At 34.6% G+C, this 14550-nt stretch overlaps 1 protein-coding gene across 1 annotated transcript in view; it reads right to left on the bottom strand.

Annotated features, from left to right (window-relative positions):
- Positions 1 to 14550, bottom strand: part of LOC128554536 (uncharacterized) — a gene marked incomplete at its 5' end in the record, with an annotated part of 75271 nt that overhangs the window by 52626 nt on the left and 8095 nt on the right. The window contains 5 exon segments of the mRNA XM_053535810.1: positions 11940 to 12034; positions 12704 to 12851; positions 13075 to 13206; positions 13829 to 13966; positions 14307 to 14510. Coding sequence (XP_053391785.1) covers positions 11940 to 12034; positions 12704 to 12851; positions 13075 to 13206; positions 13829 to 13966; positions 14307 to 14510 — 717 coding nt within the window.

The raw sequence follows: 14550 nt of genomic DNA, 5'->3' as shown, positions 1-14550 counted from the left end.
GTATCCGAAATTTGTTATCATTATAATTTTATGCTACAACAATACGTTTTTAAGCATCCTGTAAGTAGACAGGTAAGTAGATAGCTTGATATATTTTTATGACTTCTTGAAAATTGATAGATTTTTTATGACTTCTTGAAATTCTGTTGCCGTCTTCAATTTGAGTGAACACTTAATGTTTCCTCACGATGATTATTAAGAGTCCGTCAGAGCGAAAACAGCAAATATTAGTTTGATAACTTTTTTTATGAAATTAATCATGGTGATTAGCTCAGTAGCAGAAGCAAATGCTCACTGTGGGTCATTCATCCTTCACACATCTGACCTGTGCTGCGAGAAGGTTGATAAGAAGTTGGTGCAGATACATAAAATGGGCAGACCAACTAGGTTCACTGACATTGGTTACACGTAGCTGAATACATTTTTAAGATGACAGATATATTTAGTTCGCCCATGCTCTATTCATTGTGTTGTTTATTATAATGTTGTTAGGTATATTGTGTCCATGATATTGATAAAAAGGGACAACAGCCAATAATCAACTGATATACCTTACATGCATACCATGATATACATAGACTGATCCACGCAAACGTCAAGGTATCAACTGTTCAACGAAAACTCATTTTAATAACATTAGGCGCAAACATATAGGAGGTCACGCAACAATGGTGATTCGCCATCGAACTGTCGCGCTTTGTTATCCTACTGTCGTGCTTCGCCATCGCACTGTCGCGCCTTACCATCCTAATTAGTGTCACCATCATACTGTCGCGTTTCACCATCCTACTGTCCTGCTTCGCCATCGCACTGTCGCATTTCACCATCGTAGTGTCACCATCGTATTGTCGCGCTTCACCTTCGTACTGTCGCGCTTCGCCATCGCACTGTCGCGCTTCACCATCGTAGTGTCACCATCGTACTGTCGCGCTTCACCATCGCACTGTCGCGCTTCACTATCGTACTGTCGCGTTTTACTCTCTTTTCTCTGTTTACATAATAAGGGCCGACTTAAATTAAACCCTGTATTATATAGTATTGTCAACTCTCTACAATGATCAAATAATTTGAACGCTTGTCGGCACGGGTATTATTGAAAATAATATCACCAAAAATACCCTATTAGAGTGTTACTCAAATGAATATCATCTGGCAGGATGGTATTAGAAATATCACACCTTAATATTGTTTGAAATGTATTATTCCAAAATAGACTCCGTAGGTCTATGGCCATTTTACATTGTTTACTTGAGGGATGATAGAAACGAATGTCGCCAACCGAATGATATTTATGAACAAAATAACATTGTATTCAAAGTTAACCTCTATGTGGAAAAATAAATGATAATGCATTTACATGTAATTACATATTGAATAAAAGTGTAATTTTATGTTAAACAAGATTATTAGTCCGAAAATCCAAAGCACGTCCCTCTGTCTGACCGTACAATTCTATACATTAAAGTCGGCCCTTAAGTGAACAGAGAAAAGTTTGTGAAGGACGACAGTACGATGGTGAAGTGCGACAGTACGATGGCGAAGTGCGACAGTACGATGGTGACACTATGATGTCGAAGCAGGACAGTGCGATGGCGATGCGCTACATTATGATGTTGAAACACACCAGTACGATGGTGTCCCTACGATGGTGAAGTGCGACAGTGCGATGGCGAAGCGTGACATTACGATGGTGACACAACGATGGTGAACGCGATAGTGCGATGACGAAGCGCGACAATACGGTGGCTAAGAACGACAGTAAGATGGCGAAGCGCGACAGTACGCGGAATGTCACCATCGAAATGTCCCGCTTCTCTATCGTACTGTCATACTTCGCCATCGTACTGTCGTGTTGTCACCATTGTACTGTCGCGCCATTGAGCCGTCGTACCTTCGCGCTTCGTGTTCACAGGGAATGGGGGAGGCAGGCGCTGGCCTTAACGGAACACCGTAGGAAATGGCTTTGAAACGTTTCATTGAAACCTAGAAATATATCTAAGTTTTACAAAGTGTAACAATCCCGGAGGATGATATTGGACTATTTAGAAAAGATAACCATTAGATTAGAACTGAGACTCATGTGGGAAAATTGTCAGCTACTTTTAGAATACCAGTCGTCGGCGCCACTTAATAGAGCTATACAAAAATACAACATATGGATCTAATTCAGTCTGTAATCAAAATATTCATATTACAGATTTATCAACGTAGGTACGTTTCTTCCCTGATAATGAAGATAAACGTGTGACACTGTGCAAATACGCTTTGATACTCGTAAATGTACTCGAAATAGTTTGTTATCCAAGTGTTATCTAGGTGTACAAATGTATATCTAATCACATTTTGCGTGTTATTTACTTTCTGCGTTCATATACAGTCTAAAAAGGTAAGACCATACGTATCTTTGTTTATGTTCTTAGGTAATCATTATATAAATGTCGTACAATAATATGTACATAATTTGTCTGTTCATTTGAACTTCAAGCACGATAATGTGAAGATGCGAAGCCGGTCAAACGATTGCTGATTTCGCGTTGGAGTTCAAAAGTTATTTTTGGATGAACTCGATATACACGGCTACTAAACGCTAGCGCCAACACCAAATTGTGGTGATAAGGAAAAAGGTTATCGCCATTTCCGTGGTGCAGCTATCGCCCATTTCTACTTGTAAACACGTGAGTAAAATTTATATTTTATCTTATATTTTCATTGATAAAACTTTTTTCGAAAATCGAAGAATGTAGTTCCGTGTAACAACACTTTTACTACTGGTTGGCTGTAATTTCATTAAAATATTATCCAAACTGTGGTGCCAGGAGCTTTTCTCCCGAATTTGACAGTGGCATATTTTCATATCGGCCAGTATTCGAACACCATTCCGATCATTAGACACACTGTAAGAACATACCTGCGCATGCAAATGGTGTAGAAATGAATTACACATATTCCAATACACCAAAGAATTACAAGAACACAGTAAAAAGTTAAAACACGACTATTTTTGAAAGTGGTGGCGTTATCACTAAAGTGGTGGCGCTATACAGTATTGGTGGCGCTGTTGTATATGATTAGTAGCTGATATATTCAATTTTATGAAAATGTCTGTCTGCAAGCCACGGAAATTTCTTCAATAATCGACCTATCCCACAATACACCCAAATTACGTTACTCAACAAAATACATGCAGTAACCTCTACATGATCTCAAAATAATCTACATGTATATAGATTCAGATTGTACATCTAAGCTCTATTGATTAATCATATTTAATCGATTGAATTGAAAATGCACTGTACTCACTTTTCAGAAAGAATTGTGAAAGTAAGGTATTTTGTTTACAATAGAGAGTTTGAGATTTCAACCTTCGCCTTCCCCTTCAACGTCTCTTGCGAAGTTATCGTATGAAGTTGAAGTTCGATTAAAATTCCTTGAGATTTCAAACATTAGAATGAACCTTACTTCTTTTAATCTGCCCATTCAATTTATCCGTAATTATGATCGTTTATTTCGTGCATTTTGATACCAATTGTCCGAAAGGGCAGGAATTTTACAAGAGGTTTTTTTTTAAAAAAAAAAAAAAATGAAAATTAAATGAAAAAAAAAAACATTTCAATATAATCATCGTATGGATATTAGAGCGATTACCTAAAAAAACAACAACAACAAAACAAAAAAAAAAAAAAATAAAAAAAAAATAAAACACGATAAAACAATGTGAACAATGTAAAAACTCGTAAGTGTTGCTCCAAACATTTAGGTTTTATATAAAATTATGTCAGTATAGTCAGTATACAATGCACGATTGTAAACCATACACGAGAGGAACATACATACCTAAAATTATTTTCCACTGGGTTTCAATGGACCGCGATCGTGCAATATTTTTCCATATCATGACGTTGAACGCTTTCATATCGGACTAGTCCCAATTCGTGACTCTAGTTACCTCCCCTGACGGTCCGTCCATTGCGAATCTCGTTTCTTTAGATTTTTTTTGCTATTGTGTATTTGTTTAATTTGTAATTTATGCAACATTTTGTTTACGTTTACACTTTGATTAATCTGACCTATTAGATACCGGCACGTAGTAATTTATCAGACTGAAATGAAATGAAAGTTATAATTACGTCATGAGTTGGACTAATATAGGACGTGGAATGTTTTCTTAACGTTGTAATGGAAAGAATCGCGTGACGTCCATGGCGTCCACGCGCACGTTGCAACAACAAGTTGACGTCATTTTCGCGGAAAATATTAATGCGCGTCAGTTTGATTTGTTTATTGCATTTTCGGAGAATTTTTTCCCGTATTTTTTCCTGTCTTTCGTGACAGAACGATAATTTGGATATAAATTAATCATTTGATAGTAGATACGTAATAAAAATGTTATCAATTTTGTATGTGGATATATGCACTCGTTCTTTCGCGGACAATATTGCGCTCCTAAAGTCGCGCAATATTACCGCTGCAGAACTCATGCATATATCCACATACAAAGTTAATAGCCTATTATGATAATATCAAAGTGATAATGACACTCTATATAATGCCAAACTCTCAGACAGCACAATATGATTTTAATATACTATTTTATAAGTAAAGCATCTGTGGATCCAGAATTTTTTGTTAGAGGGACACCAACATTAAAGAGGGGGTCACCCAATTCAGGGGGGGGGGGGAGGAGGGTTGGGTTAGGGTAGGGTCACACCGAGTTTCAAGACTGAATTTCTTTGAAAAATGTAAGAATCAAAGGGGGAATTAACCCACAATGTCTCTCTGCCAGGCTCTGGTTCCGTGCATTTAAAAAATGGAGTTATCCCATACGGCTAACAGGAAAAGTCTCTCATCATGATATCTTAAATCTGAAATTGTCTGATACTTCAAAAGAATTTTCTGTCTTACTAGTACCATTTTATGTTTATAATTAAAACGCAATTGTCGTATTAAGTGTCCGACAGAAACAAATTGATTTTATTTGGATGTGAAAATAAAATGTTCCACCAAATGATAATCGCGCGTAATTATTTATGTTTCAAGTAAAATGACTGTCATGCCATGTGCCTCCATCCAGATTTCAGTCTTTGATGCCGAGTATGTGGACAGAGTAGATGTAAAAAGAATGAAGTTTCGACTTTCGTGAAATCACATCTTCGGACGTTCAAAACTTCACTTCATACAACAAAAAGGCCCATCTGGTATATTCGATACCGCCTGGGGACACAAATATGCCGTAGAAGTTAAAGTTTGAACAAAATCTCAAAGTTTCTCAAAATCAGTTGATAACTTTATACTTCCAGGTTCAATTCAATGTATTTAGTTAAAATCATTAGCCATGCAAAACTTCATTATTCTTATACCTATTGATAGTGTTTCGCATCAAATTTAGTCTAATTATATATATGGATAATCAAATAACTTAATAAGCAGAAATCCTGAAACTAAGCTTTTTATTTCGCATAGTAATAAAGCGAAGTCTTAGGCTTACGTAATATTATTATATGGAAAACTTTAGTTGCAACGTGCGATTTAAATAAAATACACGCATGTCGGTGACGTTTTACCCAAAATATATATGAGAGACGTTGAAGGGGAAGGCGAAGTTTGAAATCTCAAACTCTCTAATGACATGCAATCGACGTATAAAAACAAAGGGAAGTAACATTTAGAATCTTAATATAACAAATAAATTCTACACTATCTTCAAATTATTTTCTGGACACAAATCTTTGTTTGAAATAAAGGTATTGCTACTATTTTTCTTGACCTGAATTTAATATACACTCACGTTTGTATTTAAGTACAATATTTAAAGGTTAGAAATAATTCTACATAACACTTTAAACAAAGAAAAATATTTACTTTGACTACAAGAGTCCCAAGAGTCTGTGGGTATTTTGTTCTGTTTTTTTTTCTTGGATAGAGAATGTTTCATAAAGGTAAATAAACTATCATCGTGATTTTCTTTCATAAATAACATAAATACTTGCAAGAAATTATCAATTAGAGAATATTGGTGTTTGTTTTGGTCCGGATGCGTCAGCAGTTCATATTATTGAATGCCGTAACAGCGCCACCACTATTGTATAGCGCCACCACTAGAGTTATAGCGCCACCACTTTTAAAAATCCTGGAATATTTCTTCTAACTCTAATTCTATTATTCATGGTGTGTACGTATATAATTATTTATCATTTCTACACTATCTTCAAATTATTTCCTGGACACAAATCTTTGTTTGAAATAAGAGTATTGCTACTATTTTTCTTGACCTGAATTTAAAGTACACTTACGTTTGTATTTAAGTAGAATATTTAAAGGTTAGAGATAATTCTAAATTAACATTTTAAACAAAGGAAAATATTTACTTTGACTACAAGAGCCCCAAGTGTCTGTGAGTATTTTGTCCTTTTTTCTTAGATAGAGAATGTTTCATAAACGTAAATAAACTATGATCGTGTTTTTCTTTCTTAAATAACATAATTCCTTACAGGAAAATTATCAGTTAGAGAATGTTGGTGTTTGTTTTGTTCCGGATGCGTCAGCAGTTCGTATTACTGAATGCTGTAACAGCTCCACCACTACTGCATAGCGCCATTACTAGAGTTATAGCGCCACCACTTTTAAAAATCCTGGTATATTTCTTCTAACCCGAGATTCTATTATTCATGGTGTGTGCGTATATAGTTATTTATCATTTCTACACCATTTGCTGGCGAAGTATGTTCTTACAGTGTGTCTATTTATCGGAATACTGGCCGATATGAAAATGTGCCACTGTCAAATTCGGGAGAAAAGCTCCTGACACCACAATTTGCATAATATTTTAATGAAATTACAGCCAACCTGTAGTAAAAGTGTTGTTACACGGAACTACATTCTCCGATTTTCGAAAAATGTTCTATCAATAAAAATATAAGATAAAATATAAATTTTACTCACGTGTTTACAAGTAGAAACGGGCGATAGCTCCACCACGGAAATGTCGATAGCTCTTTTCTTTATCACCACAATTTGGTGTTGGCGCTAGCGTTTAGTAGCCGTGATATATGGGCATATAAAATTACCGAAGACTAGAAAAACAAACAGAATGATAATGCATAAAGATATAGAGGATATTTGTTTGTTTCAGTGAAATATCAATTTTATTTCACGAGTTTGCATCAAAAACTGATATTTTCACGGGTGGCTAGCCACGAGGGAAAATGACTTTTTTGGTGCTCATGAGTGAAATAGAATTGATATTTCACTGACACAAACCAATTTTCCTTTTATTTAATGTGTAAAACGTTTGTTGCGCAATTTATAATATGTTGAAAACCGCGGGAAAGGTCAACAGAAAGCATAACACAAATGACGTCATTTTAACGACGTCATCGTCATTATGGTCCCCATTATTCATAACGTTCGGTATACAATTTGGGAGGACCGGAACTAGCAAAAACAGTGAAAAATAAAAATGATAATCTACTGTTTCAGAACTGTGGATTATAACTTTAATCTCACTGAGAAAACTCTATAATATAAAACAGTAAGTGGAGTTAAAAAGGGAACATTACAAATCGTATAACGAAGGTAAAATATGTGTCAGTGTAAGGATAATGCATGTTTTTTCGTGTGATAACATCTGCAGAATCCCGAGGGATTGGTTGGCACCCAAGCCCGTCAGGGCGAGGGTACCAACGTATCCCGAGGGATTCTGCAGATGTTATAACACGAAATGAACATGCGCTAACGCTATTCTAGCATAAAACGCATAAAAACTGATAAATGAATACAATGTCACGCAACGTCATTAAATTTCCACGAGATGCGCGGGAATGTCTGTTTTGTATTATCCGTTATGGGGCCGAATGACGTTTACACTTTGCCACGGAACGCGCATATATAAAAAGGTGTTATAACAGCACGTGAGCGCGAGAATCTCTCTGTTAACACACGTTTTCTCTCCAGTTAAAACACCCCCGAAAAGAGACAAGAACAGCCAGCAGTTTTATGCTAGAATATGAATTTAAATACTATTTACGTGAAGCTGATATATATATATATATATATATATATATATATATATATATACACTCATAAATTATTTATTGGTATATAGATCGCAGCGTTTAATTCAAATGTTTCATGTCCAAAAATAAATAAGCTCACCAGGCATCAATATCTGATTTTAATAGCACTGTTATATAGAACTTGCTTATTTGTGGATGGGATACCTTAAAGGCTATGTTTAATCTAAATGGTCGGTTACGATTCCACTGTTTGATCCCAGGAGCATGTGTTGGATACAATATATTTTATATTAGTTATGCATTGAACGCATCTGCAAAAGTCGAAAATATTTGTATGATATTTCAGTATTGCATAGTACATACACTCATCATATCTTCAAAATGCAACATCTGATATTTATCTGTATTATTATTCGTATTTTGTTTAACAGAGACAGAGACGAAGACAGAGGAATAGAGAGTAAAGTACTGAGAAACAAACATACAAGTACCAGCTTTGATTTTATCATTTTGATCTACTCTAAGAAGTACAAGAAAACAAATAATTGAGTCGTGCCATGGGAAAACCAACATAGTGGCTTTGCGACCAGCATGGATCCAGACCAGCCTGTGCATCCGCGCAGTCTGGTCAGGATCCATGATGTTCGCTAACGGTTTCTCTAATTGCTATAGGCCTTGAAAGCGACCAACATGGATCCTGACCAGTCTGCGCAGATGCACAGGCTGGTCTGGATCCATGCTGGTCGTAAACCCACCCTGTTGGTTTTCCCATGACGCGGCTCATTATATTCTTAAACAACATATTTTAGTGTCGAATAGAACAAAATTCTGAAAGTCCACCACAGGACTGCAAACTAACTAATACATGTTGAAACGAGATACATGTTTAATCATGTTTAAATAAATAATTGTTTTGTTGATCACATCTTACGAGTAGTAAAATTTCAAAAGTTCGCCGGCAAGTCGTTAAAAACAACCATTGCGATACGTGATGATCGTGGACGTTACAATTTAAGTAATAGTAATTTTAGAAAAACTGACTGTTGGAGTAAAGATCATGCACATACCAGTCTTCGTTATCAATAAATACAATAGCACAAATGAAACGGTAAGGTATGACTGCCTATTATGATTTCATCAAAAACTACTGTCAAATTATTAATATGATAGTATAACAGTAAACCAGTTCGTAATCGGACTGGCTTTGGACAATGTTGTTTGGTAGTCAAGTTTTTGGAAGATTTTAGAGTGCATGCAACATTTAGGTCATTAATATTGTCAATTTGACAGTCAATGACTTACTTATACATACATTTTAAATAACAGTAGACAAAGCAATTGCTGAAGTTGGATTAGCTAAACAAAATTGTACGAACTTGTATATGCACAGTCTATGTAAAACATTTCCTGAACTTTTAACCTTTTGGCACTGAATGTTATACATATTTTATTTCTGTCATTGGTAAGAGTGTACATAACTTAATCCTCGCCCGGATTCAAGGTAACACGACTCTACATAAAAATCTCACAGAATAACAGTATCCCTAGGGAAACCTTGCCTACCACCTAAGGAGATATCCTGTAGCTACATACAGTTGTTGTAAGTTTCACGAAGATTGTTAAGGACAGTTATGCAACTGGCATTTCCTTAAGTTTTAAACAGTTGCGTTAAAATGCTGGTAAATTTGTTCGGGTATAATTATCTCCATTCTTGCATAAAAACTTTTTTTTTCACTGGATCTGCCCATGTATTAATGGGAGAAAAATCGTGTGCAAACAAGGCAATTCACGTGCTGTTAATACACGATTTTTATTTTTGAAATGCTTTATCAGGAATTAATATGTATTTCTGCGCAGGTTGACATCTGGTATCTGCGTCTTGATTCTTCCATAATAATCTCTCCTTGTATCATAAAAGATGCAATCTAATCAATAGTATGTTTTGCTGTATCAATAACCAAACCCAAACACAGTACCTTCAAAAATGTACGTTCTTGATCCACCCGTTATTTACAACCCTTTTAGAAGTCGGTGTCGTTTTATTTTTTGTTGATAACCGAGAATGAATAACAATACCATGTAACTTGTGCAATTGCTTGCTTTTATGGATCATTTTAATGTTTTTGTATGTATCAGTCGAAATGTTTTTACCTATTTTGGCAAGAATTTCGATAAACATTTAAAAGCTTTTCACAACGTTCGTACTCATCCGTATATTTTATGACATAGGTTTTAAGTTATATTTTCGGAAAGCAGATTTTTAAAATATTTTATATATTTAAATCATACCTGGTTTTCAAACCTACAGGAAAGCATCGTTATGTAATTCAACTTTCAAGAAGAAGCCTTACAAATTATATCGTACAACTTACTTTGTTTGAAATTAAAACTAATTTAACGCTTTTAGAAATGTGTATAAGGTACGATTATCTAGATGGAAATATTCTGTCCGTGCATTTAATCTTGATAAGACAGTTCTTTTAGGAAATAGACTGTGGAAATTAAATTACTAACTTTTACAGATATAACTTTCCTTAACTTTTCAGATTCCATTGGGCCATGTCGTCTCTCTATATACAATCAAAGGACAATAACACAATGGAAAATATCCAATCGTAAAAGAGCCATATTATTCGCAAAGCTAGGGTTCAAACTGATATTTCCATTAGAGCTTCACTGAAGTCCCACAATAGTACAAGAGAAGTCCGGATATATATTATTATATATGACATTAAGGGGCTATAACTCTGTGACATTTTATTGAAACCAAACCGATAAGGGTACGGACAAGCTACACGGATGACAGAAGGACGAACGGGGCGAAGGCAGAAAATTTTGTCTCACAAGAAACGTAGAAACATAAAAATAATAGCGATTGATTAAAAAGATTATTTTCAGTTTAGCACAACCATGAATTTAACGAACATTTAATAAAAGAATCATAATTACAAACAAATATCTTGATGTGTGATACAATCTAAGAGGGAGGAACGATGTCATCAAACGCATACCATTTATATAACTACTCTTAATTTGTAATTGTTTTCACTGAATACAATGTTGCGGAGGTCTTTTGTTCTAAATCTATACATGTACACTGTTAAAATATTTTACCATAACTTTGTATATTAACACTGATTATAGAACCAAACAAAAGTCTAATAGTCAAACTGAAAATAATCACAAGGTTTCAAAATTTATCTAAACATATACAGTCCCAAAATTGATTAACAGATACGCATTTAAACATATACTCTTTACAGACATCTTTTGCATCTAGAATTATAATAACATCCAAATAATCCTTTAAAACACAAAAATACCAAACATCTCTCTCATGACGTTGCATAACGTTTCCGGTTAGAGAACCTAGTGTATGTAACTGATGATGAAATACGTGTTCCTCTTGGTAAATTCTATATTATTACTATATATATGATTTATATGTTAAGAAGCAGAACCCTGCAACACAACGTAGTCCATCATGCAGAATGTCGTTTTCTTTAATAATGCTTAGACATAAAAAGAGAGATTTCTATTTTCGATCAATTGTTGTTGAAACTTCATTAGCCAGTCACTTGTTCATTTACATATGGACTGATGTTGTCAGCTCGTGGTGTATCTACAAGTATAAAAATACAGAGGATCAAGTTATTGATTTTTACAGAAAGTAAATTGTGTAAAGTTTGTTTTTTATTATTTTTAAGGAAAAAGCTATGCTATCTTTCTGAGATATAAATAGAATGACCCATTCACATTAGCAGAGATACTTCATGTCACATTATTGGCTATTACAGCACAAAACAAGAAACATGCATGACATTCGGTGAAAGATTGCCTTTTAATCAAAACCAATAGACAACATTATATTCTGGCATATTAATAACACTAGCAATAAGAACATAGCATTAATTGGGAATTACTTACCTTGTACAGTTTCTAGCGTGTCGTAATCTGAGTTCTCTGACTGTTGAGTAAAAGCTGACGGAGTTGTGTAGTCATTTTTGTGTTCATCTTTATATCTTAAATTCAAATGGCAAGATGTTCTCGTCATTCAAAATACAAAACGTTTATCGTGCATTATCTATCTGTTGCATATAATAGATTTTGACCAAAGTATTTTACTTGAATATAACGTTACAAAACGCTAAACAATTATCTTACTTTATTAGGCAATCTCCAACATTGAATAAATTTCGGTTTAAATCCTAGTCGAATTGATATAAAGCGAAAAGGGTTCTTAGTGTTCTTTCTGAAAACTAAGAAACGTTCATTAACAAGAGCTGTTTGTAAAATACGTATGCTCCCCATGTCCAGTTTTCACTCAAATAATCACCATGACCCTGACCAACTGACCCACAAATCATTTGGGATCATCTACTTTATAAGCCCAATTATGATATCAGGTTTGAATGGTCTGGTCTATGTGTTGTAAACAAGTTCACTCTACCGTCCGACGGATCAACCCGACGACCGACGCGACCGGCATACCTGGACCAAACTAAATCCCATATTATATTATCCCGTAATCACCTAAACAGTATGTTTGTACAAATCTGCTTTCAATTTGTTCAAAATCTGTATTGTGTATGAGTTGACTTAAATATCTTTATTACATATTACATCAAATGTAAAGCAGCTCCGCTACGCTGTGCTACGTATTTTACTGTTTCTACATCTATTCAGCTTACCTTAATTTTGTTCGATATCTTATGAATAGGTATACAACAGCAATCACAATTATAAGAAATGCGACAGATCCTCCAACCGATCCTCCTATGGTTGCAACTTTGTTTGAATTATTCTCACTTTGTTTAGTAACACCATTCCCCTCTAATACTGTTAAAAGATTAAAAAATTCCAAGCTACACAATATTTTAACAATACGCCCTATTTCCACGTTTTGTGATTCTGTAATGAGTCTGTCAAATTTCAAATGATTACTAAATATTGATTCCATTTATACTGTATTTTCTTCCCACATTATCGTGTGCAAGAAGGAATGCTTTAAGCTGAATCATAAAACATTTATCATCTATAACAGACTTTAAAATAGTTATACCTATGTTGCAATGAGGACCGTGATACCCTTGCCTGCAGTTGCCAGGACATGCACCGTAGCTAGTTGTACAGGTATCTTCTGCACAAAAACAGCGTTCTTTGCATCCGTCACCAAATCTATCTTGTGGGCATCCTGTGACATATAATTGAAAACACGGAACCTCTGCCATACATATTTAACCAATCAGAAATCAGTGGCATAGCTTAAAATAGTAACAATGGGGTATTTATTCTGAATGAACATGTTTAAGAGATATAACGTTCTAACTTTAGAGAAATGTATAATATTTCCGTTAAAGTATGAGGAAGTAATATTTTGAGACAGTGATACAGTTTAATAAGGTATTAGAACTTTGCCTAATATAATATATAAAAATCATGTTATTTTGTAATTTCTTGCAAATATATTTTGTCTTTATCATTTTTTGCATAATATGTATTGTATACATAAACATGTATTTTTTACACCAAAAGCACAAAGACTTCTTGCCTATGCACTGTTAGGTATCAACCCGTTAGAAAAATCAAGAAACATTCAATTCGTAACCTGCTCCATAATTAAAAGCAATATGAGTAGACATTATTGAGAATCTTCTGATTTGTTAAAACATGATAATGACGCTTTTCCTTTGTATATAATAGCACATATATGGAGATGTCCATAAAGATAAACCCTTAAACTGCACACTAATAGACAACTATTCATTTGTAAAAGGCAACTAACATCTTCCACAGTAATACATTATCGAAAGTACCTTGGTTGCAAGCTGTTCCATTCCAGCCTGTTTTACAAATTAATGTTTGGCACTGTCCGCTTTCTTTATTGCACGGTTTGTTGTCTGCACAGTGACACTCCTTGATACATTCTTCACCATATGTTCCAAGCCCGCACTCTACAAATATAGGCTTTTAACTATTAGAACCGCTATCAGGTAATAATGATGCTAAAGCGTTTAGTAATTAATCTTTTCCAGAAAACAAAATGTTTCGCAAGCTTGTTACTTCATATTTCTTAAAACGTAATACTGTTTAAAGTTTATTACATGTAAATCAGTTTCTGGAGCAACAAAAGAAAGTAGCGTACGGTTACAATTTATTTTGTAAATAAAAGCCATTACGGTTCATTGTACTACAATCAATAGAGACACAACGTATACGGTATATTGATTCCTACTTTCTAACGTAAAAGCAAGTGACCATTAGAAAAACAGAAACACAGCATAAACAATTTACCTCCTTCAAAGATCATAACCTCACATATTGTTAGCACCCCTAGTCTCTTTATAGTTACATATCTTGCCAAAGTGTTTGGTACATTAATTTCATAGGTGTTGCCAGTAATGTTTGTATTGGTATTGGTATTTATGGCGGATGAGTCTTGCGCAGTGTTGTTTGTAAGATATAACTGAAAGCCTTTCAAGTCTTGGTAATAACTTTCTACAAAAGAAGCAAGCATCGTAAATGTGTTTCATATAAC

Source organism: Mercenaria mercenaria, unplaced genomic scaffold, assembly GCF_021730395.1.
Source record: "Mercenaria mercenaria strain notata unplaced genomic scaffold, MADL_Memer_1 contig_5100, whole genome shotgun sequence".
Lineage (NCBI taxonomy): Eukaryota > Metazoa > Mollusca > Bivalvia > Venerida > Veneridae > Mercenaria > Mercenaria mercenaria.
This window is presented reverse-complemented; position numbering and strand designations above follow the sequence as displayed.